Source organism: Struthio camelus, chromosome 5 (genome assembly GCF_040807025.1).
Source record: "Struthio camelus isolate bStrCam1 chromosome 5, bStrCam1.hap1, whole genome shotgun sequence".
Classification (NCBI taxonomy): domain Eukaryota; kingdom Metazoa; phylum Chordata; class Aves; order Struthioniformes; family Struthionidae; genus Struthio; species Struthio camelus.
This window is the reverse complement of record NC_090946.1, coordinates 23,465,914-23,484,389: the sequence shown is the minus strand read 5'-3', so window position 1 is coordinate 23,484,389 and position 18,476 is coordinate 23,465,914. Positions and strand designations below refer to the sequence as shown.

General features: G+C 40.9%; 1 protein-coding gene and 1 long non-coding RNA gene across 10 annotated transcripts in view; one reads left to right on the top strand and one right to left on the bottom strand.

Moving 5' to 3' along the window:
* TMEM41B (transmembrane protein 41B) overlaps positions 1 to 18,476 on the top strand; it is a 32,075-nt gene that overhangs the window by 6,099 nt on the left and 7,500 nt on the right. The window contains exons 2-4 of one of the 2 annotated variants that reach the window (XM_009680238.2): positions 3,950 to 4,107; positions 15,095 to 15,212; positions 16,401 to 16,529. In XM_009680238.2, coding sequence (XP_009678533.1) covers positions 15,127 to 15,212; positions 16,401 to 16,529 — 215 coding nt within the window. In that variant the 5' untranslated portion in view covers positions 3,950 to 4,107; positions 15,095 to 15,126. Of the gene's footprint in view, positions 1 to 3,949; positions 4,108 to 13,490; positions 13,689 to 15,094; positions 15,213 to 16,400; positions 16,530 to 18,476 lie in introns of those variants that run through there. The other variant, XM_068945041.1, reaches the window with a different exon arrangement.
* Positions 646 to 13,473, bottom strand: LOC104147521 (uncharacterized). Of its 8 annotated transcripts, none has more exons than XR_011141369.1 (5): positions 13,144 to 13,473; positions 12,520 to 12,964; positions 7,086 to 7,209; positions 6,782 to 6,994; positions 646 to 4,027 (listed from the first exon to the last, which is right to left on the bottom strand). It is a non-coding gene; the product is annotated as an uncharacterized lncRNA (long non-coding RNA). The 8 variants fall into 8 exon arrangements; XR_011141372.1 differs by having other exon boundaries at positions 13,138 to 13,393; XR_011141373.1 differs by having other exon boundaries at positions 7,086 to 7,335; positions 13,138 to 13,273.

Below are 18,476 nucleotides of genomic sequence, written 5' to 3'. Positions count from 1 at the left end.
TTGCTGCAAGTGAATACAACATGTCCTCAGAATAACGACTGTGATCACTGTGCTCTTCAAAAATGTTTCCTCTTTATATACATTATAAGCATGGTTTATTTTATTTTTGCAAGAAAGCCAGTATGCCATGTCCTTTCCTTAATTAGGACCCCATGGGCATCCCATTTTTTATGACTGTGTCTAAAATGGACACCCAAGAATCAAATGAAATGTACACTAAATTTTGAGGAAGCAAATTTCTAGAAAGCCTAAGTACGGAGGATGTGAATCCATGATTTATTAGTGTTCAAGTGGAATCTGTTTTTAAAATGCAGACTTTCTGTTGTAGTTTTTATGACTAGACATAGCAATAAACTGAAGTTGTTCAGGAATAATTGTGATAATGGTCAAGCTGGAGAACATGCAAAAAATTCTGAATCTTTGGAAGAGTAAAAAAATACATTTCAGCTATTACTATAGTGGTATTATTAGTAATATGTGGTGAACTGAAACTTACATAAGCTATATGTACATTTAACAAAATATAATATTTCTGTCTGTTTAATAAGTCAAAGAGGTCAAGTTAGTCCAGTTTAGAATAATTTTAGTCCTTACAATCATATCCTGCTTCCACTGAAATTGATTAAATGATAGTGATACAGTAGATCAGTACTAGAACTTTATTATATTCAAAATTCTCCCAGCACTTAGGAGAAGCTTTCCATTTGCAAAGAACTGCATACGTACATTAATAATTATAGCAATTTAGTAATGTAACATTCAGTTTGTAGAACAGTTCTGGTCTGTACAGTTGTAAGTGGTTCCCTCGGTGCAGCTGCTTGGAAAACCTTCAGGCAGGGCCCCCGCCAGCAGGTATAGCTGCCTGTAAAGCACCCCATGCTCCAGCACTGTGGGGTCCTTGGGGGCATCGTGACCATGCCCAAGAGGTCTCTGATGTTCTCCCACTGTCCACACACCTCACCATCAATTGCCAACACTGCTGCTAGGGAACGCTTTTTTTCTACAAAGCAGATCAGTGCTTTGGAAAGCTTTGTCTCTTCCCAGGATCTTAATTTGTCAGTAGCTATTCAGACTATGCAGAGTTTCCCACAAATGGTGAGCAGCACTGACATAATCAGTAGCATGAGGATGTTTACGAGAGAGGAGAGGAGAAAAAGATGACTATGAAGGCAGCAAAAAGCGAAAAAAGAGGGAAAGAAAGAACAATAGAGGTGGAGGAGAAGTGATGTATCGAGAGAAATAAGAAATAAGGTAGAGGCAAAGGGGATGAAACTGATGAAACAAAGTTGAAGAAATCTGTTATGACTAGTACGCAACTTAAATTATTTCAAATGGCTGTGCTAACATTCTTCTAAGCATGAGAAATTAATAACTATGATCAGCTGCTAGTGATGATCACTACCTTATTTTCACATTTAGGATTCATTAGGTATTTATTCAAAAAAGAAAACAGATGTATTTTATGGCATGGTATGATTTTTTTTTTCCTTCTCCAGCTTTTTAGCTCTACCTTTCTTTCTATCCTTCCTAAACTTTAGGAGACAGTTATATATACAACTAAGTCAATATAGTGAGTAAAGTATCATTTTAAAATAAAAGCCTAAGTTAATGCTCTTAAAAGTTTCCTATTTAACCTTCACAAATAAACAGTTCAAGATGACAGTCCAATGCCAAGATAGATATGCTCAAAATCCATTGTAAGCTGAAATTTTCAGATTAAAATTTACGCCAGGCAATTAGGTATGTTCTTTCTACTCCCTTCGTGATTTGATATATATACATTTTTTTGTTTTAGAAAAATAAACTGAATGGAATGTACAGTTACCAGATAGATGAGTATTATTAGAGAACAGGTGAAATGATATCAGAGTGGGTAGATAGAAGAGAAGCCTTTCATTCAGGAAAAATGGAAATTCAATTTTGTTCCTGTATGGTATATACAGTTGAAAACAAAGGCCACATGCAAAGCTGGTGAAGCATCTAGCTACATGATCAAATGCATTTCTTTGGGTCTGAACTGAAATAAAGGAGACTTGACTACTGCTTGGTGAATTCTCTGTCTGTCTGAGAGAAAGAATGCTATTAAAGCATAATAAGCACATCAAAGAAATAGGCAGATATTGGCAGGGAGGCACTTAGGGCTGATTGGGAGAAAAACTAAGATATGGAGAGCTTGTGAGCAAAAGATAAGCTGGAAAGTTGCTTACAAGTTCTAAAAGAAATGTATTAACCCTTTCTATTTGATTCTAGCTAAACTAAGTGAAGCAAGACTTTAGATACATATTTTTTAAATAAAAAGGATTTCATGAAAGTACCTCAAGCTCTCCTAATACACCTTGATTCTGGCTTGCCAGGACTCTCTCTTGTACTCCTGGCCTTTCCTGAGCAAAGTTCCTTGCTTGAGAACGTGAAGTGAATTCTCATTTATATTTCTGCTGGGGTAACAAGATAAAATAAAGAATTGCTACAGCTGAATCAAGCTGAAAGTTGATTAAGATATTTGCATGAAATTATATCACAAGTATAGCAAGTAATTCCACATTTTAAAAATACTGGTTCAGCAACAATAAGAATTTCTACATAATAATGACATATCAGAATAATGACATATCAGTTTTTTTAGTTCTTATAAACCAGCTTATCACTGTTTCTGTGGATTCCTTTTACTTTCTGTCTTGCTTATTCAGAAATTACTGCATCATAAGAATTAATAGCAAGTCTTAAACAAGCATGTGACATTTATTTTTTGCAATCGTTGATTTTAGTCTATTTTATTGTGGGAAGTGGGCCAAAAAGCTGATCCGGCAGTCTGTTCATAGGCAAAAGGAACTAGTACCATGCGTAGTAGAAAAAATGTGTGAATGTCCTTATCACAGACATTTGTAGATCTGGCTTTCTGCATTTAGCCAAACTATTCAATGGGAAACTTTTCTAGGACTGGATGCATAATGTTCAATGATGAATTAGAATGATGAAGGTTTCCTGCAAAGTACTGCCTTAGATAAAAACAGTCTACACTTATCAGCCCATCCCCATTTAATCTCTAACCGTGATTAACAACTAACTGTGATGCTCGTTATTACAATAGTGCTATCAGTCATATTATAGCGTTTTCAATTAATTTAATAATTTCCCATAGGAATACATGTATAGCAATTCATTCCTCAGAATGTTGGCAGATTTTCTAATATGTTTCAGTTAAACACATTCTGACATCTGTGATGTTGCCTTGAATTTTAATTATTTTCTGTTGCAGAATTCTAGTTTAATGATGACCTGAATATATTTCTTAAAAACTAACTACGTGTGAGTTTGCAAATAGCAAGGATGAAAGGTTTGTTCATTATGGATTGGTTGTTGGCCCATTTGTTATGATTGGCTAATTCTTGCAAAAGCTCAGACCTTAAAGGCCACATCAGGAGAAATGCTGAGCACAGTCACTGCAGAATTTTTGTATCTCACAGAGAAAGCAAAACAAAGGAAAATTTTACATGATATCCACATATATTCTGATTAGACCATGCATTAGTGAAACACACTGGAACAGAAAAAAAAAACATTCTAGTAGCATTTCCCCTCTGAAACTTAAATGCGTTCATGCAATTGATCTGAAGGTTTCAGGGACTCCTTACATGGAAATATTAGCTTGGGAAATAGTTAAGATGGTTTTAACTTTTCCACTTGAAGTTTCGGTTTTCGGGAAAAAGTAGTATATGTTTTTCTTATCTTTCCCCTTTTCTTATCTTTCCCTCTTCTCCAATCTGTTTCACACTCCCATTTTACCTGAACACACTTCTCCATCTTCCTTTTCCCTGTGAGAATTTTTGTCCTAACATTTTCTTTCTGAATCACATGTCCATCACTTTGTGATTTTTTTTCCAACTCTTCTTCTGTCTGGTCTCCACCTCTGAAGGTCCCTGATTTTTCTTCTCTTCTTCCTCTAATATAGAAGAAAGCTTCAGTCAAGGTAGAAACTCCGACCTCTCTCTCCAGATCTTCTGAAGCTTCTGAGAACCTTGAGGATCACCTGGAAATAAAGCAAAGGAACAATCGATCTGCCAACTTCTGGCTGCTGACCGCCAGCCAGTGAGTGGTTCATTGACTACTGTGAGTAACAGCTGATCAGGCTATTTAAAGCTGATAATTATTGATTCTGGAAAGTAATGGGCATTTAACTGGAGAGGAACCATTTTGATCATCTTTATACAAGTTTCCAGTGCAAGTTGGCAAGACCTGCAGAAATAAGCCTTCAGCTACCTGACCTTACCATTTTTCTGCCGTGTTTCAATACAGCTTTTGACCGACCACTTTCTTTCCTAGGCAGGAGCACCACTTCTAGTTTAGTCCTTTTTGACTACTCCATCCATTCTGTGGCCCACTGTTAGTGGGAGAAAGAGTTTACATATTTGTACGACTGTACAATGAACTATGTATCCTCTTCATATCCCACATGTGTACACACTTACTTTCCAGACTGATGCCTCTCCTATGATCCTCTTCAGCAATGAAAACAACCATCTCCCAGAGCATGAGCAGTGAATGTCTTTGCTCATCCAACCTGCTGCAATTTTGGGGTGCACGGGTGACTAGAATAGATTCAGTAGCAACATTAAAAGCAGCAGAACTTCAAGCTGATGATTTTAAGAGGGCTGGAAGAGAAATGAGTAGCCTAGTGCCTCAGTCCTTCATAGCACTGCTCGGTATGCAAGGTCTTGTTTCGCAGAGCATGCTGCTTCTGCCACCGGACCAGAGCTGTGTTCCTCCGTGTGGCATAATATTGTTTACCAAGGTATGTAGGTAAGAGAGAAAAGTATTCCTGGAACATAAAACCCTAGGAACACAGTGTCTTATGATACTGTGCTACACTGGGACATTCTGACCCGAGACTTCAGAGAAGTTGAGGTCCGAAATCGGATACTCAGCATTTCTGAAAAGCTCTATCTTTGTAATTTCTCCTTTGCTGGGAGTGATTACCACAGTCTGGGTCCCATTTCTTAAGGTCGTTCTGTTGTTTAGGCAATTAGTGAGAAGACATGCAGAGCGCTCCTTGTAGTAAGTGTTCATTTTATGCTTTACTGATCTGTTGTAAAAGTTCAAAATTATGTGCCTGTTTGGTAACTGTACTGCTGACTTGCTCATCCTTTTCCAAGTCGAACGTGTTTACCACATAACAGAAAAAGATTATTAAAACTGTAGTCAGAGTGCAACGTGGAAAATGATCACTGATAATTGGCCGCATGACTGCAGTACCATTAGGAAACTGGCTGTTGACGTAGCCTTTCGGCTGGTAACCTGGTTCAGGGCTGGTGGCTCATCGTATAAAGACCACGTTCCAAGACAGCTATAGAATAAATGAGGAAGCTGAACAGGGCTCAGTTCTCTTCAGATCGCTCCTTCCTTTTTATCTTTCAGTGTTTCCTTTCTGGTTTGTATCTTACTAGTTTGAAGGATGTTTTTGATAAACATATTTTCCCCTTTAGTTGCTTTGTTTTAGCTTTAGAGGATACAGCTAGGACCTCGGTTCAGGGCAAATCAGAATAAAAGAACCTTTCTGTATGACAGCATAACCTGCTTAGCCTACTTACAGTGAGAAAGGAAAATGCAGCAATTAAATGCCAATAGACAATTACAATGATCTGGCCTCTTGTCTACTTTTTAAAAACCTGGGAGCAAAGAGAGATCGCTCAGGTCTTGGTAAATTCCAGATGGGTGGTTCCACTTGGGCCTCTGTGGACTAGTGGAAAAAGCAGTTTAAAAACACCTGTATGCACTCTGCTGCATTAAATTCTGCAATTACTCCAGCACAGTAGACACTGTCAAAGCAACACTCCTCAGTATGTGCTCAGCGCTGGGAGACGGCATGAAGCTGGCTCTCCAGATGATGTCTGTGGGTTACCTTCATGTGAACCCCAAGCTTTCCAGGTAAGGCAGTGTTACATTGTGGTTGTATCAGGAACAAGGACCTGGCTCACAAAAGGCCGCTACAAATGATGGGGGTGAGAATGGATCAAATGAGCCTCAGACACAAGCTGTCTAAACAAGGCATAAGAAGTCCCTGCTTCCAACTCCTTTTTTCTGACATCATACCATTCCTACTGTTACTCTGTGTGGCTATGCACTGAGCCAGTTTGGGAACTAGTCCATCAACAAATAAACCAGCAAAAAGAAACAAAAAAAGATTATTCAGTGAGATCAAAGGTCCACGCTCAGGTTCCCTGTTCAGCCCTCCCCCTTAAATTCATGTGCCCATGATAGAGCACATGAACAGGAAGTAAAAGGCCAACCCCACAGTACGTAACCAAAGCCTCGGTTTAACTTGGCTGAAACTCCAGTTACCACATTTGTAGAGGCAGAATCAGCAGAAACAGTCTGAAAAGTAGGTAGTGGCGTTAAAGAGAAATTAAAACAGATCTTTGATCAAATTAAATATAATGTTTTTATCAGCATGGAATAACTTAGATTTGAGGACTTTTCGCTTGCGGACAGGTACGTCCAGCTATCTTATGGCTGTAAATGGGAAGGGACCCTTGAAGGAACACATTCCTCCTCCATAGGAGGAAATACCTGAATTTTCAGGTACGCTATTTTAAAACGATTATAAACTCAGCTGCAGACGGGATAGAAATTTGATCATTACATTTAATCTCAACATAGTGTTAAATATGAATAATGGACTAATGGGTGTATCCCAGGATATGGGCACATACCATCTCTACTCTGAAATTTACAAATGTGATAGCTGTCACAAGCAAAGGAATAAACACTAGGAGATTATACATACCTCAACTGCAGGCAAGCGCTGCATGGCTGAAGTCTTGCGCAGCTGTTTTTCAGTCAAGCAAGGACTTTCCTTCTTGCAGCTCTGCATATGCACTCTCTTCTTGTGCCGTCTCCCTGTTATCTATCTGTGATTTGAATCGTTGTTCATGTTGGCCTCCCCCAGCAGCAGCCCGGTGTATTAGGTATGGGCTGCGTTCTGCTTCAGAAGTGCCTGCTGCGAGAGCCGAAGAAAGAGACACTGAGCAAGAATAAGGTACAAGGAAGATTTTCTTGCTTTGGAAAGATTTACTTCCATAGCAACATACCTTAAAAGAGCTGACACTGGCTGAACAAATTTTCTGCCTGAGTCTGTTCTCAGAACTCAGACACTGAAGGCTGGACTAGAAGTTGGGATGAAGTGGTGGAGGGTGGAGCCACTCAGCCCTCTTCCTGTTACAAATAGTAATTTTTTTATTTCTTCAGGAGAACACTTCAGATTTCATACACTGTGATGAGAACTCCCTTCTTTTCTTCATGTTTTTAATAAGAACTTTGTCTTCTTAGAGGGAGTGCTTCCTGAGTTTAAAAAAAGAATGGGTCTGAAGTAAGGCCTCCAAAGGTTGTCCTGCATTTATGGGACCTGACAGGGCTTCCATGAGGCTTAGCTGGGATGGGGTAAGTTTATTACAGGGTAGGTTTCTCCCTACAATTTGCGGCAGGACAAAATAGCCCTTAATTCTTGCCTTTTTACATTCAAACATAAGGTATGAGCAGGCTAACCAGAAAAGCTTCTTTCCTTGTTTCTCATACACCACTGGAGAATGCAGTGGAAAAAATGTAAGTGGCTATTTAAGGTGATCTATGAACTATCAGAGAGGAACTAAAGAGCTGTATCCGAGCTGAGAATCTGGCCTTTATTTTTACCTTTTGGGATAGAAACATCATAACTCTCTCTTTTACTGTGTTTGTAGTTAATTAAGCAGTAATGAAAATATATATGTGCAACTAAAACCAGAAATTGCCTGACTTATACTTAAATCGTAAATAGAATTAACAAACATACCTTCCACAAACAAACTACCAGGAGAGAAGCAAATCGGAACGCTTAGGATTCCTGAGCCCAGATTCAACTGATTTTAATGTTTGAAAGGTTGCCCTCACTTGCTGTTTAATTCCTTTTTCAGCTCTTGCCCTTGAGCACTGATTTTTATGAATAAAAGCTTTCATTCACCTATGGGTCTGGCTCCAGGATATTTCTAATCCTTCATTCATATAACCAGAGCTATCCAGCTGCAAATATGTGCTTACTTCTATGTATCTCACTTGTTGGTGACATTTTTCCATTCATTTTTATCAGTACTTTCCATCCTAACTTTTCTTCCGTGCAGCTGCTTACTCACCAGTTATATCCTAAAACTCTTTACCGTAACTAACAAAAATAGGAGGTATGAGCTCATCAGAATACACAAACCCCATTCCTTACAAAGGGCATGTGTTTATTTGGTTTAAATTATAATTTGGATAGAATCACAATCACATAAATGCCAGAAGTTTAATTTCTAACACATATTGCTTAGCTTACACAGTACTCCAGGCATTTTTAGTTGTATCCCAGCAAACCATACTAAAAAAACTGGGAGAGGTATACTCTTTAAGAACCCTTAACTCTGGTTAAAGCTTGTTTATCTGCAAACATTGCACCCATATAGCTAAATTAATTTAGATGTGCTTTAATTACATTAATGCCAGCTCCTTGGAAAAATGTTCATATACCATACTGATAGTATTTTTAAACAAATTAGTTGAAGTTGGTAAAAAACCATCAATAAGGCTGTACAAACCTAGGAGCAGTTTACCAGTTACCTCAATATAGTCATATACATGATTTTGTTGTCTTACTTGAATTCCTTCGCAAGTGATATAAATTATGCTGTGGAAGGATCTTCTTTGACTACAAAAAGAACACCTCTACAAGGTGGGGGGATTACAGTGATGTAACTCTCTTAGTTAGGATTTATGCCCCGATACAGGTTTCATAGGACTGTAAATCCTTTTTTAGCACATGCAGAGTTGGAATAAAAGTGCAGCTGCCGCAGAATACAAATTCCTCCATTGACCTAAAATGGATCTAATGGTATAAATTTGTTCAAAACTTTTGAAAAGGTAATCTTACTCCAGCAGACCTCTGGTTATTGCATGTATGCACTGCTTTACTGCAGACCTCCTGTAGCTGTCTCAAAATGACTGTGCCAGCTTCTTCTTTGCCAGCCTCATTCCACATCTGCGCTCCAAGAGCAAGGCCTGTGGCTACCCTCCCTTCAGAACCCTTTCAGGCAGTGTACTCTCTCTTTCATTAGGATGCTTGTTGGATTTTTACCTTTCCTTCTTGCTTCCAAACTACTTTGGTTCCAGTCACCTCAGCACGCAGCAGCTGAATTCACCCGTGCTGGGAGACAAGTTGGCACCATTACTCCGCCACGCCAAACCCAGAGGGTGACTCAGAGCCATCCAGATAGAGATAATGTGCTGAGTGCTCATAACCTTCAGACCCTGTCTGTCACAATCTTAACCAGACCAAGGAGGAAATACGGGGAAGAAAGTGCCTATGCAGAGTCCTTTTTCAGAAACGTAAGGAATGCTGTGACCTGTTGTGCCATCTCGGCACGTTTCTGTTGGAACAGCGCTCAGGCTCTGCGATGGCTCACAGTGGGCACGTGGGCAGCAGTGGGCACTCTGCACCTGACATGTTGTCCAGCGGAACGGTAGAGCTGGGCCCTCCACCACTTTCCTTGGAATAGTCTCAGGTGATGACATGAGCTCTCCAGTGGTTTCTGCCCTTCAGGTTGTTACAGCCTCTTGCTGCAGCCTACTGCTTCTTTGAGCTGCCAGCAAAGTAGCTCCCCATTCTGCTTCCAGCAAAACCAGCTGCATTATTCTATAGTTTAAACTGTTAGTCCAAACAGAGTAATTTCTTGCCACATCTACATATCATAAAAATGCGAAAACAAGAACAATTCAGTTTTCTTTGCAGTGGTCAGAAAGAAGACAATGATTGTCTTCAAGACAGGAAATGATTCTAAATGTGCGCTTCTCCCCCTCAGGAAGGGATACCTATGACTTATCTATTGATTAATGCTCCTAGTTTTGATGATGTTCAGCTAGAATCTCTCAGGAGCAGGATCACTCTCAAGTTTCTCCCCATCTCTCCTCTTGCTGACGAGCCGCATGACTCACTCTACAACAGCATCGACAGTGTCAGCGACTCAGCCATGTGACACGTGCCCCATCAGTCAATCTAGGCGTGATTTAAAAAAGAAGCAAATACAAGTTTTGTGTGCTGTGGGAAGACAGCTCTTTAAATGTGATAAAAATAAAATGTTCCATCCAGCCACCCACAGAAGGAAGTGACTTCATACAGCTGACCACCTAGCTACAATTACCCTAGTAATTGTCAATGTATTTTGCTTCTTTTGAGCAGGTTAAAAAAGTTTTCCTTTTGGTGCTCATATATTTGAAGGATATCTTACATTCCCAGTTTAAGGTATATTTTCCAAAAAAGAACTCTCAGAAAGCCTGTGGGTACTTGCCTAATTCAGTCTGTAGGGACAGAAAGTGCTGCTCCCGCTGGCAAAGCCACTGAGCAAGCTCCAACTGGAGACCAGAGCACTTTTGTCACTCCTTCTCTGCTGAACTAAGTGCTGTGCAGCGTGTCTTCTATACTAGGAAGCGTTCAGAAAAAAGCTCCAAGACAGAGGAGATTTTATATTGTGAGAAGCACAACTGAACTCTGCAATGAACTTTAAAGTTATATATTGTTTATAGGGGATACTTTATACATGAAGAGAGTAAATCTGTGTTCAGTCCACGGCTCATTCTCAGCACTCTGTGGAGTGAAGCTGTTCCCAGCATTGCTGGTCTTAAGCACGTGTCAAAAGAGTTGCCTTGATCGCTCAGTGAATTCCAGTTAACAAATTCCTTTCTCCTCTCAACACTAAGGGATTCTCAGGCTGAGTGGTATTGTTTCTTTTTTTGCTTTCTTTTCATGAAATGAATGTAATTTAACCCTTTTTAATATAGGTTCTGAGTTATTTCATTTACAGAGTGAATCTTAAGGAACATTCTCCAGACACATCCCATTTTTCCTTTGTGAACGCAGAGGTGTGGGCATTTTTGGAGGTGACTGTTTAACCTATCAGCAGATATTAAACACCACTGACAGTTTCAGAGTTTTGTAAAATAATTCACACGTTCACAGCAGCAATATCCACACCTCCCCAGAGAAACCAAGAACAGCATAAAATAGACAGGCTAAGAGTCTTTTGATAATCCAGCCTAACAAATGCCACTTATGCACTATATTTCAACTCCAAAGTGATCTAGTTAATGAATCCTTACATTTTGAGCTGGCAGCAATTCAGAAGGCCAGAGCTCCATAACACAGAGTGGGTTAGATTTATCTTCTCTCTTTTTAATGAGATATATACTAACACTGGGAGCCTACTGCAGAATCAGTGTCCTGGGAACCATCTGCAGGCCATGCACTTGTATTAAAAACAGGAGGTAAAACCAAGGAGCAAATTTGTATTATTGTAATTATCTGTTGTATGTCTTATGGTGGTTAAGTGTCTAAGACAGTGGAAACCATAGGAGGCTTTAGCAAGAGTAAGCTGTTAGGTTAGGCAGCCCAACCTGTGTTGTTAGGTTATCTGCATTTATTCAGGTAATAAAGACAGGCTGCACAATACAAAGTGGATTAGTTAGAAGCCAGACAACAACTGAAGCAAGCTCTGTCTGACTCTTTTACTCTGAGTGATTACTGGACAACAAACATGCCAAACTAGTATTCAGGCCCACTGTATAAACTACTATGCCAAAATAAAATAAAAGATAGCCCTTGCCCCTAAGTGTTTAGAATCTGCTCTGTAGCTCTTAAACCATGGGCTGCATTTTATTTATCTCTTTTGGTATATGCTTTTTCTTCTCTGTTAAGGATAACTTGGGATAAAATTTGCTGTGTAATAGTAAAAAAAACAAAAATTTTTACTTCCAACATTTTTCAGTTCGGTATATATTCCATGTTATGTCAGAAGTTACCCAGACAACAAAGAAGTCCCAGTGTTTGAATCATTTTACCCAGGGTACCAAAAGCAATGGGAGGCTGAATATGATGTGCATTTACAATAGGGAAAAAAAGCTATCTATTACGGTGTCAGCAATTCCCATCTCACTAATACGTACACTGTCCTAGTGGAAGGGCTTGAAAAAACAAAGGATTCTGTTATCTGGGAACAATGCCCAGAGTGACAAGTCCCCAGTCCTGACTGGCTCGGTAGGGCACTACTGTTTCACAAATATGAAATAAAAATATTCAAAGAGTGAATTAGACAATGTAATGAAATCATTTGAAATAATCAGATTCGAAGCATCTACGAAATTCCAAATAAATTAAAGCTTTATATGGAATCTGGTCCCAGTCTTCTTGGAATAAGATCACAATTTGTAGTTTGGATTATTTCCTCCCACTGAATTTGGCAGGGGTTGTACTTGCATATATAATGGTATATTGCACTATTTAGATCTTGAAATAAATAGCTTCCTGTAGAGGCTTACTCTGTTACACTAGTGTTTTTTTGAACAATGTAAGAAAGCAGACTCAGAGTGCTGTTGTGTGCTAAACCAAATCTTCTTTATTGCTTTAAAAAGATCTGTGATCTCAGGAAATAAGTATCTGTAAAACGCTACTGCTATAAAATTACTTACCTGTTGTTTCCTGTACAAGCAAGTTAAAAGGACACACTTAGAGGTGGTATGAAGTTAGTTGCAGCTAGAGTACTGGGACAAACGCGGCCGCGGTCGGGTCTCCGGCAGGCCCCATCCTCTCCTCGGAGATTCCCTCTAGCGAGACACCCTCAAGGGCTGGAGGGCCGGGAGCAGTTCAGCTGGAGGGGAGAGGGTGACGGGCCAGCTCGCTCAGCCAGCTGCCTGCCTGACAGGTGGTGCAACGCGTGGTGCCTGTTTCACAGCCTTTGCTCTGGGAAACGGTGGGACGCTGCTGGCTGCGCGCAGAGCTGAAAGGTTAAGAGGCGTCTCACGGCCAAAGGGTCGTAGGAGGAAAGAGGTGCTTCAGGGCCAGCTTCAAGGTCAAGGAGACCCCAAACACTGCGACGTGACCTCTTGTTTTTCAGAGGAATTTCAGACTTTCCCACTGACAGAAGAAACACGAAGAAGAAATGCTGTGACAGCGCGGGGAGCTTTGCCTCCGCCAGGCGAAGGGAAGGGCGGCCGAGCCGAGCCGAGCCGGGCCGAGCCGGGCCGTGGCCGGGCCACGGCGGAACCGTATTTGCGCCTATTTAGCGCGTGCGTGGTTACCGTATATACCCTTACGGATAGGCAGGCCTGGAAGGACGTTGGCGTAAATACGGCGGTAAGCATGCCGCCTTCTCTCGCGGTCACCGGGCCCCCTTCAGCCTGCGCCTGTCCTGAGAGCGGGTCCTGCCGTCCTGATCTAGTTAATACGGATTTAGATGGCCGCTCCCGTATTTATTCCAGAAGCGAATGGGTATCCCGCACTGGGACAGCTTCTCTTTACCGTATTCATGCTCACTTACCGCCACCACATTTGGAGCCGTAAAGCAAAGGCCAGAACACGTGCTACCGTATATCACGGCGCTTAAACGCAAGCCCCTAGTGCTGGTCTTACCTCTGCCCGCCAGCGGCGCGCATGCGCGGCGGGGGCGGGAGCGGTGGGGTGAGGAGGAGCGGCCAGTGTGCCGCCTCCTCCCGCGGCTCTCGGTGCCGGCGAGGCCTGGGCTGGGCCTGGTCCGGCGGCCCCGGGCAGCGCAGAGCCATGGCGCAGCGGAGGGCGGCGGAGCGCGGGCCCTGCCAGGCGGCGGCGGAGGGCGCCAGGCACCAACGGCAGCTTCTGGAAGGTGCCGGGCCGGGGGGAGGGGGAGCGGCGTGGGGGCCGGGGCGCGCGGGTCACCTCGCCCGGCCAACGGCCGCCCAGCCGCGGCGACCGGCGGGGTGCCGGCGGGGTGCCGGGTGCCGGCGGGGTGCCGGGTGCCGGCGGGCCCTGCCGGCCGCTGCCCTCGGGCTCCGGCGGCGCGAGTACGCGCGTGTCCGGGGAGCGTCTCCCCGCCGGCGCTGCCGCAGCGCTGAAGGCGAAAGCGGCGGAAAACGCACTTCGCTCTGTTCCGCTTTCTCATCCCCTAGGGTTTTTTGCTCTGGAGCAGGTGGTATTGGAATACCCGGCGGTGAAGTGTTTGTGCTTGTAGTACGAAAATAGGCGGGGTAGTTGCACTCCTTTCAAGGCGAAAACCTGAAAGCGAGTAGAATTGTAAACTAGTCCGTCAAGCTCTGTTTTATGCGGGTGTTTCGTCACCCTTTCGCTGCGTTTCGCAGCAGCGAGATGGCAGTGCCACAGCTTGAACGCTCCGCCTGAGCGTTGTAGTCGTGCCGCCAGGGTCCGCAAATGGAAATGCTGCTTTGGCTTCTTGTCTTGCTCAGGTGACCGATTCTCACTCAGAAGTTGTGCTACCTTAGCAGTGTCTGCAGGGAGGGAGTGCCTTAATACGTGTGCACATGCACACCCTAGTGTGGATGCAGAGAACGCGTTAAGCTGTATCTGTGCTAATCAGTAAATTACACATACGGTTATATGGCTAAAATTCTCAGCAAAGAAGAGACCTAAAATGTAATTGTGGTTATGTATGGTGCTCTTGTAACTTCTTCTACACAAGCTTTTGAAAACGGTTAAATATTTAAAAAGACTTAGTTTAGATATGCGTGGGTTTTGTATACGTGTACATAACATATGTGTGATTTCCAAGTCTGACAAAGTGGAGCCTCTATATTCCAAGCTGCTATTTTGTGTGTGTGTTTTCTCCTGATGAGTGTCTCCTACCTAGTTGTGGCTAGTGTTCGTTATTAGGAAACAATCTTTTAATGAGCATGTTTCAAAGTTGCGTTGTACACACTGAAATCTTAACTTCACGTGCTTTCGCTGACCTTATTGAATTAACTGAACTGGCAGGTGATTTCTCTCCAAAACAAAAAATATGTACAGTTTGCTGTTCAGACTGTCTTTTCCTTTTACAAAGTGAACTGAGCACTAAACTACTTAGGGATCAAAGAAGTTGACTTTTGTGAGATGTTTGCCTGTGTAAGAAATTAAATTTGTTTGAAAGATTGCAGGGAACGTGGGCAGTATATTGTGCATGTTATTGAAACTTTTGGTGGAAGATTACGTCCACAGGGAACCTGCCTTATTTCCTCAAAGCATAACTTTGAGTACTGTTGTAAGTTCTTTCTTAACTTTCGTTTTGTTTAATTTCAGGGAAAGCCCATGCAGAAGGTGGATCAGCTGGAATGTCTCTTCTTATCTTAGTGTCCATCTTCTTATCAGCTGCTTTCCTTATGTTTCTGGTATATAAAAATTTCCCACAGCTTAGCGAGTAAGTATGTCAGGAAAGATTAACGTATTTGCTTTTCTTTCAACATCAAATTATAGAGGAACCTACATGTCATTAGGTTATCCTAAACTGAAACGAGTTATATAGATTATAGATGTAACTTGAATCAATCTCTCTTTCTATCTTTTTTTTTGGGGGGGGGGGGAGAGGGGGAGGAGGATTTCAGGATCCAATCTAGAATGTCAGAATGCAAAACTTCATATAGAAATACACACTAACCAATATGATCTATTTAAACACAGAAGTTTGTTTTAACTAGTGTTCCTGTTGTACAGCTGAGATTTTTTTTTTTAAAGTTACCTCTTGTCATATTAGAAATGGTAACTGGCAGTGTTGGTTCTTGGCCTTCCTCTGCTGAGAGGCAGAAAATGCTAGGCCAGGGGTAGATTTATTTTAAAATTCCTCTTACTCAGGTGTAACTGCAGGCTGCCACCAAAAGGGTACACCCTTCTTCCTTCATGCTTAAGCTTCATTGTTCTATTTTTCTCCCTTTTCTTGCATTTAGTACTGACGTGTCAGGAGGGTAGATAGTCTGACAAGATGAAAACTTGCTTGTCTGACAATTTTGTTTTTCTTTTAGTAGTTAATTTTCTGTCTGATTAACTTGCTCAACAAGTTCAGTTTGTGACAGTTCAATCACTAGATCTAATAGGAGGAGGGAACACTGAGCTGTGCAGCCTGGAGTAGCACTAGGGAAAGGTGTGATGTGGAATTTCACTCTTAAAGCTTTATTTGTTTGCTAGGCAAAGCTCTGCCTGCGTTCCTGTGCTTTAACTGTTACAGCCTTATCATTGAGGCAATCATACTTGTTTTTGGCTGAACTGTTGACCACTGCTCAGTTGCCAAACTTAGGTTTGAGTAATTATTTCATTTTGATCAATTTCTTTTTGGTAAGAAAAGAAAACTTAGAAATAAAGCAGATTATTTAATGAATAGGAAAAAAGATGGTTTGCAAGCATCTACAATCAGGAATTTTATAATCCCAAAAACTGTAGGTATTGAAAGACTTTATCTGAGAATATTATCACAGCAGCAATAATTTGGTTTGTTTGCTGAGATTATAGTTCAGTGATGGAGTATATATTGCTATCTATATATTCAGCAAGTAATTTTACTATACTGTTTGTTTACCTTTCCCTCATTCTTTTTGTTTGTTTCTTTGTCTTCCAGAGAAGAAAGAGAATGTATAAAGATTCCTAGAGACATGGATGATGCAAAGGCCTTGGGAAAAGTCCTGTCCAAATACAAGGACACCTTTTATGTTCAAGTACTAGTGGCTTATTTTGCAACATATGTTTTGTATCCTTTTTCTGATAGGCAAATCTTTTTTTGATGTATTCAATATTCTCTGAAAGAGCTAAAGGAAAAATAGAAGGTTACTTTAAATCCTTGATCAAGGATGAGGGAAACTGACTACCTAGGTATGTTTATACGATACAGATATTCCCAGACTTTGAGCTTAAAAATATTTCTTCTGTGTCACAGTATACTTTTTGGACTGTAAGGATGGACCACAGTAGAAGGAAATTGAGTTAGATGCACGTACAGTAGTAAATACTACTGAAGGGTTTCCTTGCGGTTTCATATTGACAGTTCTTATCCTGGAAAATATTTTAACTTTGATACTAGACTTTGTCTTATTTTAATGTTACACTACCTTTTAAAGTTATAACCTGAATTGCCAGTTAGAGATTATTGTTAATTCTAAAAGATAACTGAAACTACTGCTTCTCTACCACTGGGACATTCAAAAGTGCCCAATATGAGAGTCCTTTACAGAAAATTTCCCAGCATTTCTCAAGGAAAGCATTTTAAAATGCTTCTTCAAAAAACAAACTTTTTTTTTTTTTTTAAGAGAGGTAAATTTCTTAGATACTTTCTGCCTGAGGAGAGACAAAGGCTGCCTGTGTTCTTGCTCACTTTTTTTCTGAGTGTTGAATATATTAATTAATCATTAAACACACACTCCTCACTGGAACACTTAACTAAAGGTTAATAACTTTTAAAAGGTTGAAGAGCTTTATAGGAGGTCTGCTTCACAGTTTAATGCAGGAGGCTTTCTGTAAGTTATTGAAAAATCAGCACCAAATGCGCTACCCTCGATAATTAACTTGGAGCTCATTCTTTTTGAGAGTAGTTCACAGAAAATAGATGATATATGAAGAAAACTAAAATGTTAATGCTTATATATAAATAAAAATAGAACACAATTGACTGCTTAATAAGCTACAAAATAGGTGATGCAACAACGTTTGGCGTTAGGAGCAGACTGATCAGTGCACAAGCACGTTATAATTATCTGAAAACCTTGACACTTGCTTGGAATAAGCTGTACTGTTAGTAATAGACTTGATGTAAAGGAAGTCTTTGGCTCTTTGATATTTCAATCAGTTCAGCTCAGTCAGAATAGTGCTTATAAATTTCTTCGCTTTACGAGACTTTCATTTAGGAAATGAACTTGTACTGTAGTTCCAGCTGTGCTGAGCAAATCTTAAGCTCAGCAGTCTGTTCTCGCGTACTGCGGGATCTCTGCCTCTTCACAAAATACACTTAAATACTACGCAGCAGCCTACAGTGAAACAGTAATGTCCTAATCTGTCTCTAGGGTGTACTTGGCTGTATTTTGGCAGCGTGTAACTGTAGCCTCGGTCTAAGAGTGAGCAGGAGTCTGTTAGGATCAGTGTTCCAAGAAAAACATTCTGACTGAAATTAGCAATCATGTAAGCTAGTTACCTGGTGGTCGCACCGTGCCTGTTTGTAAACTGAGTAAATTTAGTGCTGACTTACAGAGAAGAGTTGTAACCTCATATACTTCTGTTTTATTATACTTGTGTGTTATCAAGGAAACTACTACTTCCTTATAATGTCAGTCTTCCCATGAAATTCATAGCGGTTATGGACTCTGAAGGGAGTTCTCTGGACCTTTCAGAGAGAATGACTGAAATCTGTGCGTCTAGTCTGTAACATAAAATCAGAACTACATATTTCCTGTAATGTCACGGTAAATCTCCAGTGTCAATTGTAGCACAGAGATAAAGGGGAAAATGTAGTACAGCTTCTGTTATTTGACAACTTATTTTTGTATCTGTCACTGGAATATCTACCCCTTGTGATTCAAAAGAGAGAAGAAAGAAGAACCATATTCAGATTTCACTCTTGTTTGAGATACAGCAGTGTATCCTGTGCTACTCTGCAAAGATATTTTGAAGTAAGGCTCTTCTGAGTCTGTATGTACTTATATTTGTG